The sequence below is a fragment of the Myodes glareolus genome, chromosome 1, assembly GCF_982192425.1.
Source record: "Myodes glareolus chromosome 1, mMyoGla1.1, whole genome shotgun sequence".
Classification (NCBI taxonomy): domain Eukaryota; kingdom Metazoa; phylum Chordata; class Mammalia; order Rodentia; family Cricetidae; genus Myodes; species Myodes glareolus.
The window spans coordinates 109,678,284-109,690,535 of record NC_142026.1 but is presented as its reverse complement, the minus strand read 5'-3'; the positions used below and the strand labels follow the sequence as shown (position 1 = coordinate 109,690,535).

Here is a 12,252-nt window from a genome sequence, read left to right as displayed (position 1 = left end):
CTTCTCTTCTGACAAAGGGATTTTCAGAATGTCTTCATCTCACTTGTAAACTGGACCAAATGGCAGAGTAAGTAGGAAAGTGGATCCAAGAGTTACAAGAAACAGATTTGAAGTTTTTAAGTAGAAAGAAATATTTTAAAATCCTTAATCTTACTAATTATAAACAAAAATCTTAAGAGTGCTTACTTCCTGCCTCAGTCACCTATCGGTCATTCATACTAGGATCTGCACTGTAACCTGACACTGGTAACGCAGAATCTAAAGGAGGAAGTTTTGGTCTTACTAGTTCAGAGGGTTACAGTCCATCACAGTGAGGCAAGCATGGGGGAACAGATCACAAGCAGGCTTGTGTGGCAGTCATCTCATAATGCACAAAAAGGAAGCAGGGCATGCAGGGCAGTGTGGAATTATCGCAGATCGAGAAACAAACAGGCTAACCAAAAGATCAGTTGTATTTTTATTATAAGGGGCAGTCTCATGAAACAGGAACGAGAAGTCCAAGCTCAGCACTGTAGAGCAGGAACCACAGAGAGAGCAAACTTTGGTCTGCCGGGTACCCAGAAAGTCACACCCTAACTTGGTCCCACCTCTTAAAGATAATTGGTTGACAAAGATTTCTCCATTAGGGCAGGACCGTGAACAGGTATAACTTTCAAGACCCCAGCCATAATGTTCCACTTCTGCCAACCACAACCCACCTCCTAATGGCTCTTCCCATAGTTTCACAATGAAATGAGGGGCCAAGTGTGCAACACATGAACCTGTGGGGGACATTGCAGATTCAAACCATAACATCTTAGAGCATGCTTTGAAATTTTTAATCTGAAATGTGTTTAACATTTCCAAATTCTGGCAGTTATAAGGTATGAATTCTGATTTCTAAGGTTTACTTTTGCCAGAGAATTAGAGATTTCGAGAAAACTCTGTAGTTGACTTTCCTGTTGCTATCTGAAAGCACTGAAATCTTTGGAAAGATTAACTTCTATCTTGTGGGTAAGAGATTGCAAATACCGTTTCATGTATTATACCCCGCTATGCCTAATTTCTATCTTACCAGCTAGGTTCAGAATGTGGAGTGGCCATGGACTTACATTCCACTTCTGGAAGCCTTTGAAGCATCATCTTGGGCAACATCAAACTGCCAAGTTACTAATTCAATTAAAAACAACAAGAACAAAAAAGCTGAAAAACTAGAACAGGCTTTTAAGGCTTTGTATGGTGAATTGTGGCTATAATCCTGGCACCTCTTGGTCAAGCATCCTTTAAAGCTCAGGCTTCAGATGTTCTGTTTCTGGAAGAAGAGGGAGCAACTGTGATGACTGAGCCACACATTTGGCTGGCAGCTGCCCAAGATGGGACTCTGCTGTGTCCTTTCACACCTCCTGTTGAAGAAAGCATTTTTTACACAAACTGCTTCCACCAGGGGCTAAAAAGAGATCCTTCCCAGAACTGAAAGATAGTGTTGTTTCTTCCATATGGCATTAGCACTTAGGAATTACCCAACTTCGAAAGACCCAACAGATATTCTCGTTATAATTGAGTACTATTATGTAAAAACCCGAAACAGTTCTGTAGCTCCTGTGTCACTCACTACAGGACTGGTTGCACAAACCGGGAACTGGCCTGAGAAAATTAAAGGCACACAGACAGAGGTGGAGACATGGGTCACTCTTAATATAAGAATGCCAACTTTATTGAGCTCAGGGGCAGCTTATGTAGGGCTCTGGCTATGCCCCAGCTCTCGAGATCTTTCAGCTGCAGGCCCATCAGAACCCACTCCCCTGCCATCAGTGTCTTATGCTCAGAACAGCTGCAGCCTGCTCAGAGCAGAGGAAAACAAGTTGTTCACAGGAAATTCAGGGTTTGGGTCTGCAGCCCCCAGCAGCTTTCAACAGTATTAAAATGGAGAAACAAATGTCTTAAGTTGAACGAAATTAAACTCAAGAAGTGCCACCAGAAAACTCACTGAATGCCTGAGAAGAATATCAGGGTGGGACCTAAAGATAGAGTCAGGAAATTATCAGGCCACAATGAAACATTCTGACTTTTTGCTCATTACAATCTTGTATTCTTGTATGACTGTCACTACCAAAATTGATGCATTTAAACACAAACACACACACACACACACACACACACACACACACACACACACACAAGGGCTGTTTCTTAAGTAAACCACTCAAAGCACATGGAGTCATGTGCAAAGGTTGGAAATTTGCCAGGGATAGGGTGTACTAAACATTTTGTTGCTATTAACTAGAAAAGTATGGCGAACATAGTAGTGAGCATAATCTGTTGTAACATGAGGGCCGGCTTGTTGAGATTTCTGTCCTGCCCAGTACCCCACAACCGGCAAGTCCCAAAGAAAATCACACAGAGTCTACATTAGGTTATAAACTGATTGGCTCATTAGCTCAGTCTTCTTATTAACTAATTCTTACATCTTACGGTAACCCATAATTCTTGTCTGTGTTAGCCATATGGCTTGGTACCTTTTTCAGCTGTCAGCTCACATGTTGCTTCTTTGGTGGTCTGGGCAGGAATGGAGGAATGGGCTTCCTCCCTAGCCTTCTCCTGTTCTCGCCCCGCCTCTACTTCCTGTCTGGTTGATCCGCCTATACTTCCTGCCTGGCCAATCAGCATTTTATTAAAATACATGATTGACAGAATATAGACAATTCTTCTGCACCAATCTGTTTTAACTGTCACCTTGAATTAAATGCTTTTTCAATTATTAAATGCTTCTTTTTCAATCTATGTTCTTAAGAGCCCACTGAATGATAAGAATTTTGCTAGTGAAATGCTGACTTTCAATTTAGAAACAGTCCCCTGGTGTTTGGGTTTTACTAAAAACAAAACAACCTTGAATTATTCTCCTGGATATTAGAAGAGCTTTTGTCCTCTCTTCCTTTCCCTGGTACCACTTAATATCTCCACCATACAGAGAGCTATGTTGGTGAGTGACCCATACCTAATATTGAAACTCCACTTCTTTGTCGCAGCTTGCCACAGAGATGAAGCAGTTGGGAAAGGAAGAGACACAAAGGTCTTGAATGCTGTCTGAAACTGCCATGTTCCAGATTGACTAGACGGCCAAATGGAAGGACTCTGGTGTAAAGCATCCATAGGGCTTCTTTCAGGCACCATCTTTTCCTCTTTTGTTGGTGTACAAAAGAGTTCCATAATAGCCTGGAATGGAGTATAACAAAGGTTTATTTATCTAGGGATAAACTCACAGAAAGAGTAGTGATCCGCAGTCCTCTGTGTGCTATGGGAACTGGAAGAATCCAGCAGCCAAGAGGCTGGCATGCGTGCACTTTTCATATGCATTTGTAGTACATGAGACCACTCCCAAAGTGGGCAGGTATCTTAAAGGCTATTGGCTGAAGGAGTTCCCACAGCACCATTTGATTTCTCTCAGCCTTTCCTTACCTTTAAAGAGAAAATTATGTGAGCTTTCAAATAGTGATATGATTAGGTCTACAAATTTTATTTTAAAAACACTTTCCAAGTAAATAAACATAGTCATAACAAAAGAAACCGGAGATGTGCCTCATGCATTGAGCATGTGAAAGAAAATCTTAAGTCCTTGGTACTTTCTGAAGAACTTCCATTCACATCAGATCACACTGAAGTCCTCTAGTAGGAGCTGATGCATCCACCATTCTCATTTCCCCCATGGTTCTGTTGACCTCTGTTCTGTGACCTTGTGTAATTCATACTTCTTTGTCCACTGAATGATCCCCGCAGTCATCTTCGTCTCATCCGCCTGTACAGGGAAGGACTGTACTTGTTTTGGCGATCAGAAATTTGAGACAGTTCTTCATCAACTGAAAGGAAAGATATTGGTTAATTTGTAGACAGCTGAGTGCCTTAGACCCTTTTATCACTTGCTAGAAGCTATTGGCCAGTGTTTCTGACTGGTATCCCTGAGGACTATATGGGTCTCTACGGTGGGGCCTGACCTCTTCAGCTTCCTTTAAAAAAATAATTAGTATTCTGTGTGTGTGTGTGTGTGTGTGTGTGTGTGTAGTAATGAATATGGCACAGCACATGTGGAGATCAGAGGGGAACTTGGATTAGTCTCACCCTCCATTGTCGAGTGCTAAGGATCAATCTCAGGTCATCAGGCTTGACAGCAGGATCAATCTCAGGTCATCAGGCTTGACGGCAAGCACCTTTACCTACTGAACTATCTTCGGCCCTCCTTGACTACTTCAAATGAATGTCCCTGATTAGGACAGATGACCACTGGATTAAAGATCATTAACATGTAAGTATCCTGTTTAGCAGATGTTTAGATTGTCATATTCGGGAAACCATTAAACGTGTAGGTCAGGAGTTGGGGATATAGGAATTAGAGAATCAAGGTTTCTGTCCTTCCAGCTTTCCCAAAATATACTTGGGTATGTGTGATCCTTAGACAAGTCAGCTTACTGATTTTCCTTTTGGGCATTAGGCTTTTGGCATCTTTCAACTTTTCAGACCCTATGTATTTATTAATCTCTCAAAAGCATTTAGATAAAAACTGTTCCTCTAAAATATTAAAAGTCTTAAGTGGCATCCTACTTAGACCAGTTTACTGAACCTAGTGGCATTCCCCAACCTGTTTCCTCTCTGTAGCATCAACATAGCCTTACCTACCTACTCTCGTCAGTGTTGACTCCCACCTGCTTGCCTTGCACACGGCATTCTCCCTGCTCCTGTATTCAACTAGCATGTCAGGAACCAGATTCTCTTTTAACCTTGAGATCTCTGTTAAAAATCTTAATATATAACCTTATATGTTCCTGGTACAACAAACAACACTTCACCCACTCTCATGGCCACCAACATCACTTAGTAACAGCGTGCTTATGAAATTGGCCTTGACAGTATTCTTGGTATCCACCTCAATCTATTCCATCAGCCCATTACCATGCACCTAGGGAACATTTCCTACCTATCTTGGATACTTAGGGGCTGCTCCATATTCTCAAATGAGGACATGCCCTGGGCTGTGTGAGTCACAAGGTTGAACAGGCAGTATTTGTTCAGCAACTATGTACCAGATAGACTGTGCCAACTTTGCATGTGTTACCTTGTCCAATTCTTGCAGTGACATAAGTTGCTTCTTCATGTATGAGTGAACAGCCTGGGTCAGAGAAAGACCATGATAAAGCAGTTTACCCCAAGACTACAGAAATGGATGAATTCGGAATTTGATACCAGGCAGCCTGACTTCAGAGTCTGTACTTTCAGCTGCTGAGTTCCGTTGCTTTTTTACATAGATGATTTGCTATTTCAAAGATACTTCTTTGAGATAATCTTTGGTTTAGATTATGAACTCATTGAAATAGGAGTAATTTCTTCCCCAACTGCATAAGAAGTGCTTTGAATGATGGACAAGGGTATACACCACAGACCTGGATACATCATGGCCCAAATCAGAGATTGAAGGATGAGAAATAAAAAACGAAAATCAGAGATCTAGGTTGAGGATGAAAAGCTTAGTGAGCTCTAGTGAGTCTTCCAGCCAGTGACTAAACTGACTGCCATGGATTCCCCCCAGAAAATAAGAAGTGAAGTCATTTACCTCTCTCCAAAAACAGCTTGCACTAGGCTATTAATCACAGGAGTCTATTAGGGAAGACGTTCAGAGAGAAATTAAGCAGGTGTCTTTAAGAAGTACCTGGGTTATGGAAAATTCTGTTAGCAGTAAGGATCTTTCTCTGTTGGAACATGGGTGAAGAATCTTTCTGGCTTGGGGTAGATATTTATGTGAAAGAATTACCATCATTAGGAATAATTTGTAGTTTTTTATATTAGAAAGTCAACCCAAATTTGTTTTTCTTTTATATTAAGAGACCAACCCATCCAAAGCTTTTGCAAACATTCTTCCCTTGTTCATAGATTTTCCACAATTGCCTTTCAACTTGGTGGTGAGTTTCTTTGCCTGGGTCAAAAACCAAACAAACAAAAAATCATTAGTTGATAGGAAACCTGCCTGGTGTTGTGCGGGCTAAGAAAGCTAGCTCTGGAGCCAGACTGCCAGGTTTCCTATCTTGTCTGCTGCCTTCCAGGTGAGTCACCTAGGGTGTCTTAGTTATTCTAAGGCAATTTTAATGATGCATATAATGACACAAATGGTGATTTCTTGGGATTTATAAGCCAGTGGGAGAAATAACGGTTTACCATTTTCCAGTATGGGGATTGTTTGGAACCCCTCTGTTGTTGTGAAATATTAGTTTAAGATGTGTACATTTGATTATGCTGTGGAATATTTGTTTAATGATGCAAAGATGTGTTGCCTTCTTTTATGTTGCATTTGTTTAACTATAAAGCTGTGATACTTTGCCTGACTAAAACACCTGATTGGTCTAATAAAGAGCTAAATGGCCAATAGCAAGGCAAAAGAAAGGATAGGTGAGGCTGGGAGGCAGGGAGAATAAATAGGAGGAGAAATCCAGGAAGAAGGAGAGAGAAAAGAAGAGGAAGGCATCAGGGGTCACACAGCAAGCCATGGAATAAGAAGAAAAGAAAGATACATAGAATAAATTAAGGTGAAAAGCCAGAGGCAAATTAAAGAGAAACGGGATAATTTAAGTTAGTAAAGCTGACTAGAAACAAGCCAGGCTAAGACCGGGCATTCATAAATAAGAACAAGTCCCCACGTATTTATCTGGGAGCTTGGCGGTGAGCCCCCAAAGAGTAAAAAAAAAAAAAAATCAGCTACATTCTGTAGTGGCTCATTTCTCACACTGACCCCATTGCTGAAACCTGCTACTGTTATTTCTATCCTCCAGGTGAGGAGGCTTGAAGTTTTAGGTTATGTAGAGACGCTGTGTTCCAGATTCAAATGTTAATTAGCTTTACTTATTCTGTATTTAACTAAGTGTTTGGGCATTCAGCATGTACACTTTAATAAAGTGACTGCTTTTGTACTGTTGGTTGTTTTAGAGCACAGATTGTTCTTGATGCCTTGGAAGCCGGGTGGCACTAGATGCAGAGATTTTGGAATACTGAAGAGAAATGAAGATCACAACGTGCACCCTAGGGGATGATAACTGTTCATGGCACTGATGGTAGAGGGTCTGGCTATTTCTAGAAAGCTTTAAGACTCAGCCCTCCTCCCCAAGAACTGTTTCTCAAGGCAAATGACAAACGAAAGTGTGCAGGATGTTAGAGAATTTTCTTTCTTCCTTTGTGAGAAAATTGATGTTCTCTACATACTAATTAAATTTCCTTGAATGATTACCTTCAAGGCTTGAAGAGTAGGTATTAATGTTGAATGGTGACATTATCTCCATCACATCTCAAAATGACACTCTGTCTAACCTTAGGATATATGAAACACACAAACTGGTGTTCTGATTTGGAGTGTAGGACTCTGGGGTTCTGTGAACACACCAGTTAATCTGTCAGTGTCCTTCTCTTTACAGAAACAAAATAGGAATGATGACACTGCTGTAGCCCTGGATAGAAGATTAACTATGACATTTGTCCATATGTTTATAATTTTTAAATGATTGCTTTTAGATGGATAAAACTGGTGATGTTTTAATTTGGGGCCAAGGGATCTCATTTGACCTCTATCTGGAAATGGAGTAATACTACACACCCTTAGGAAATGACTACAGAAAAAGCTACAGTTTTCAGGCAACAAGCTGCAGATGAGACCTCTTTTGTTTTAACTGCCTGATGCATGGAATTGTTTCACTGAAGTAACTGGTGCTTCCCATACTCCTGGCTTTCCTGCCTCGGGCCTGGATATACTTACTTCACTGAGAGCCAGCAATAGAGGGTGACAATGGGAAGGTGGCTTATTCCATCACTGGGGTATCCCTTAGGTGTTTAGAAGATCCTGTCTGGTGAGAGGTCTCAGCTCTGACAATTTGGAAAAGACTTAAAATGAAAAGTCAGGATTCAGCCTTGGCTAGATTCAAGGACAGAGTTTACTCTTAACTTGGTCTGACTACAAGATCAGAAAATAAAAATACAGATTTTTATATCTGATGTTGGATTAAAGGGTTTTTTTTTTTATGCGTTTTGTAGCTTTCTAAATGGAAGACTATTTCCTCTTGGTCCCCAAAGTCTATGTGCCTAGGACAGGCCATAGTATATAGTAGAACTGGAATTTGATTTTCCACCAAAGCTCACATTGAAACTTCATGTTCATTGTGATTTCTAAAGCCCTAGGCCCAGATGAGGCCTTTAAGAGCAGAACTATGAGTCAAGGGGTTGGTGGCACACACCTTTAATCCCAGCACTCAGGAGGCAGAGGCAGATGGATCTCTGTGAGTTCAAGGCCAGCCTGTTATATAGAGCCAGTTCCAGTACAGCCAAACCTACACAGAGAAGCCCTGTGTCTGTCTTTTAGTTACACCCCTCTTACTGTGTGCTGCCTTAGACTACAGATTCTCTACTAGCAAGTGGAACCTCTCCGGATTGGGCCACTTGACTTTAGATTTCCCAGTCTTCTGAACTATAAGAAATAGGTTTCATTGTTTAAAAATAAGTCTGTGGTGTTCAGTCATAAGAATGGGAAAATGCTCAAGTTGATTCACAAATACTTGTTGAATGACTGACAGTTGGTGGCCATCTAGAGGTAGAATGTATTTTGGAGCACGCTTTAAGGAGTTTAAAGGATATCACCCACAGACTGCCCCCCCCATCGTGTGAGGCTCCCAGTGTTACTGCCCCCTGCATTCAATCTTATGCTACAAAGTGCAAAATGTTTGGAGAGGGAAGGAGCCGACCCATGGCATGAGAAAAACCTAGGAGTTAGGGCAAGCTCCCTAGTATATCCTGTCATTTGGAGGGGTGAACGGAGAAAGAAGGACGTAGGAATACTAGTTATTCTGTTCCCTTCATTGCATGCTTCAGCAACACTTCTGGTGCTGCTGAGCTACAAATATTGTCATATGGTTTTAATGTGAATTAACTCCAGACAGATTACTTAGGTAGTTGGACTGGGACTGAACGAGCACGTGATCCAACCAGATTCTCTGAATGTAGCCGGATTCTCTGAATGTGGCCGGATTCTCTGAATGTGGCTGGCACGGGGTCTTTCTGAAAAGCCATTGACAATGACACTGGGACTTGTTTCCTCTACATATACTGGATTTTGGGGATCCAGTCTGTTTGGATGCTCAACTTCCTGGACCTGGAGGGAGGGGGGAGGAACTTGAACTTCCCACAGGGCAGGAAATCCTGACTGCTCTTAGGGATGGAGAGAGAGGAGGAGAGGGAGTGGGGGGAGTGGGAGGGTGTTGGGAAGAGGGGCGGAAATGGAAACTTTTATAATTTAATAAAATTACTTTCAAAAATAAAATAAAAAGAAGCAGCTAAAAGTCACCACCTTAAACTTCAAAAAAAAATGCTTGGAACGTTTCTTAAGAAGAAGTTCGGTGGCTGAGGATGTTATGTGCATATGCACACGGTCATGTATGTGTAGTGTGTGTGTGTGTGTGTCTGTGTGTCTGTGTGTGTGTACATATATATCTTGTGTATATATTTACTTATGTGAATATATGTACACACATGAGTGTGTGCGTACTGTGAGACCGTGTTGACCTGCTCTGTGCCTCATTTCATGGTTGATACATTTCTGAGATTGTGAAAGTTTACTTTGTCAAAGAAGCAACAGAGGTGAGACTTGAGAATGATACAATGGACTCAGGTTCCCAGCTCTGACATTTGAAGCCTTTAACTTCTCTCAGGGACACTCAGTGTCCGTGAGAACCCAGAGTATATGTGAATGACAGTAGTCCTTACAAGCACTATGTATGATACACACATATACATCTGTCACATAGAAGACACAGACCATGAACAGCTGCCTTATGAATCTGTTGCCTTAAGAGATAAACAAGCAACCCTGTGTCCAATTTGCTGGTTCACAGTTGTCTGTCTTCCAGGAACTACAGAGAAGAAGTCCCTATAGCAAGTGGTCAAACCTTACCTACCTCACCACCCACAGAATTGAAAATATCAAACCTTGGTTCATCAGGGATAGGATCTTAAGGGAGGGCTGGGGAAAAAAATCTGTCAATCAAAAAGATAAGTTTCACCAGCTTCTCAGAGCTTTGGTATGTTTTAAGGATGAGCCTTTCTTTGTGGGGCTTCACACTTACCCTCCATCAATTTGATCCTGAAGTAGGCAATCAGGAGGAAAAGCAGCAAAGTCACAGGCAAGAAGATCCCCAGGACTAGGAACGGGCCTGGGAGTTCCTGCAAGACGATTGATAGCACAGAGCTCATGGCCTGCTACAGCTGGGGCTGGCTCAGGAATCCTCCCTCAAGACAGGTGACTGTCCCTGCTCTGTGGTAGCCCTTCCCTGGAGCTCTGGCCTTTGCTCCACACTTCTGTCCATGGAACTTGTTGTGAACTTTGCTCTGGTTTATTAGTGGGGTGAATTCTGGAGCATTGTTTTCGGGTTACTCTGTAACTCAGCTCCAGGGTGTAGAAACACTGAAGAGTAAGTCTCCCAAGCTATCCCTGAGATACTTATTTCCCAGTAGGAATTGGGATGCCTCTGACGAGCTGAGATTAAGTATCTGACTTCAGCAGATCTTCTTGCTATGTGTTTGTTCCTCCTATATAGTCCCAGACACAGAAAAATCCTTTACTCCATTTCCTAAATTTCAGAGCTAAAAATGACATAATAGTCACACTAACGCACATAGTATAACAAACGCTGGGAAAGGAAAAACATACTTCTCTCATGCTAAACTGCCTGGCTGGTCCCTCTCTGAGCACTTCTCTGGAAGGTGCATTGATTTGTTCACTTATTTAACAATCACTTAACTCTACTGGCAGCTGACCTTTGGTCTGGAAGCTGGGTATACAAAGCAGAGGTCACAGCCCCTCCCCTTTATCATCTAGGAAGACACAAGGAACAGCCAGTAGTGTAAGTGGTGGTGTGGATGGTGGCCAGGCCTTTTCCTGGCTGCTGGAGCTCACAGCCAGCGGTGCTGTCCCCTCGTACTTGTCTTGGCCTGGAATGCAGGATACATGGGTATTATGACTACTCCTCTGGAATAACAAAGGACGGTAAACTGCAAATGTCAAGGGTCCCTCCGTGGCTGACTGCCATTGAGTTTCTTTGTGGCAGATGAGTGGCAAATTACCAGAGATGTTGAACTACTAAGGCTGATTAAAAGACTCGCTTCTTGATTCAAAGAATCGCTACAGAATTTTGAGGGAGATGGACAGCCATTTTGGGGGCATCATTCCTGGCTTATATTCTGTCTCTGTCCCACCCCTGAGGTCACTGCTGGTGGGCAGCTGATGGAGTCCACGATACAGTGCTTTCAGAACTACCTACATTCTTCTGTCTGGGACTTTCCGTGGCCACACAGTCAGCCCCAGCTTTGAAATCTGCCCCCTCAGTAAAAATTCAACTAGGGAGGGTCATTCCCAAGTAGATGACAGTTGACAACATTTCTGTCCACATCAGACAAAGAAGGAAGGTTTTTGAACACCAGTATTGAGCCTGCATTCATTGAACTTTATTTCCTTCTTTCCACAGAGAGATGTTGCTGTTGGGATTCTTGTGTGTTTTCGGTTGAGCTGGCTCTTTAGTGCTCTTTCAGCTGGGCCAGGATGCTGATTTGTAAAGTGTCAATCTTCAAAGAAGCTCCCTGAGCTGGAGACACACTGGGGCGATGTCAGGCAACTATTAAAAGGCAGCTCTGTTTCATTCCATTCATCAAGGCTTGCCTGGATGCCTAGACTTAATTGAGTGTGGGCAGAGATGGCAAATGTGAACGACAACACCGCTAGCCCCATCCACATAGAAGCAAAGCTCTGGGGTGGGACTGACTATTTCCAGTGAGGGAACAGGGGTGAGTTCGTGAGAAAGATAGATAGCATTGTATAGAGCCTGAATAGCTAAAGCAGTCCACCTCAGACAAGACAAGTCAGAAGGCTGACAGGGTTGTGGAGGAAGGGAAAGAACTGACAATGGCAGAAAGACGGAGCGTGTTGGGAGTTGAAGCAAAACAACAACAACAGCAGCAAAAACAAAACAAAAACAAACAAGAAAGGTATCAGAGTTTCCAGACTCTTGAAGGCCTTGCTTAGTGCAGTGCTGTTTAGACAAGGGAGAGCCACCAAAGGTCTTCGACTGTAGATGTGCACAGACTCCTCTTTCAGGAATTAGATGGCAACTCTTTAAAAAGTAGATGAAATGACAGTGGCTTAGTTTATCTCAGTATGAAATCAAAATGTAATGGACATGAGCTAGAAGACAGCAGAAGGAAAAG

General features: G+C 42.4%; 1 protein-coding gene across 3 annotated transcripts; it reads right to left on the bottom strand.

The window, feature by feature from the left end:
* Positions 1-444: 444 nt before the first annotated feature.
* Positions 445-10,716, bottom strand: Smlr1 (small leucine rich protein 1). Of its 3 annotated transcripts, XR_015001858.2 has the most exons (4): positions 10,119-10,363; positions 3,436-3,833; positions 2,975-3,192; positions 445-1,382 (listed from the first exon to the last, which is right to left on the bottom strand). XR_015001858.2 is itself a non-coding variant. In XM_048425050.3 (2 exons), the coding sequence occupies exons 1-2, from the start codon at positions 10,243-10,245 to the stop codon at positions 3,754-3,756; spliced, it is 207 nt and encodes a 68-aa protein (XP_048281007.1). In that variant the 5' UTR covers positions 10,246-10,705; the 3' UTR covers positions 3,473-3,753. The 3 variants fall into 3 exon arrangements, 1 of the variants encoding a protein (XP_048281007.1); XR_015001857.2 differs by having other exon boundaries at positions 2,975-3,833; positions 10,119-10,716; XM_048425050.3 differs by lacking the exons at positions 445-1,382; positions 2,975-3,192 and having other exon boundaries at positions 3,473-3,833; positions 10,119-10,705.
* Between the last annotated feature and the right edge of the window lie 1,536 nt (positions 10,717-12,252).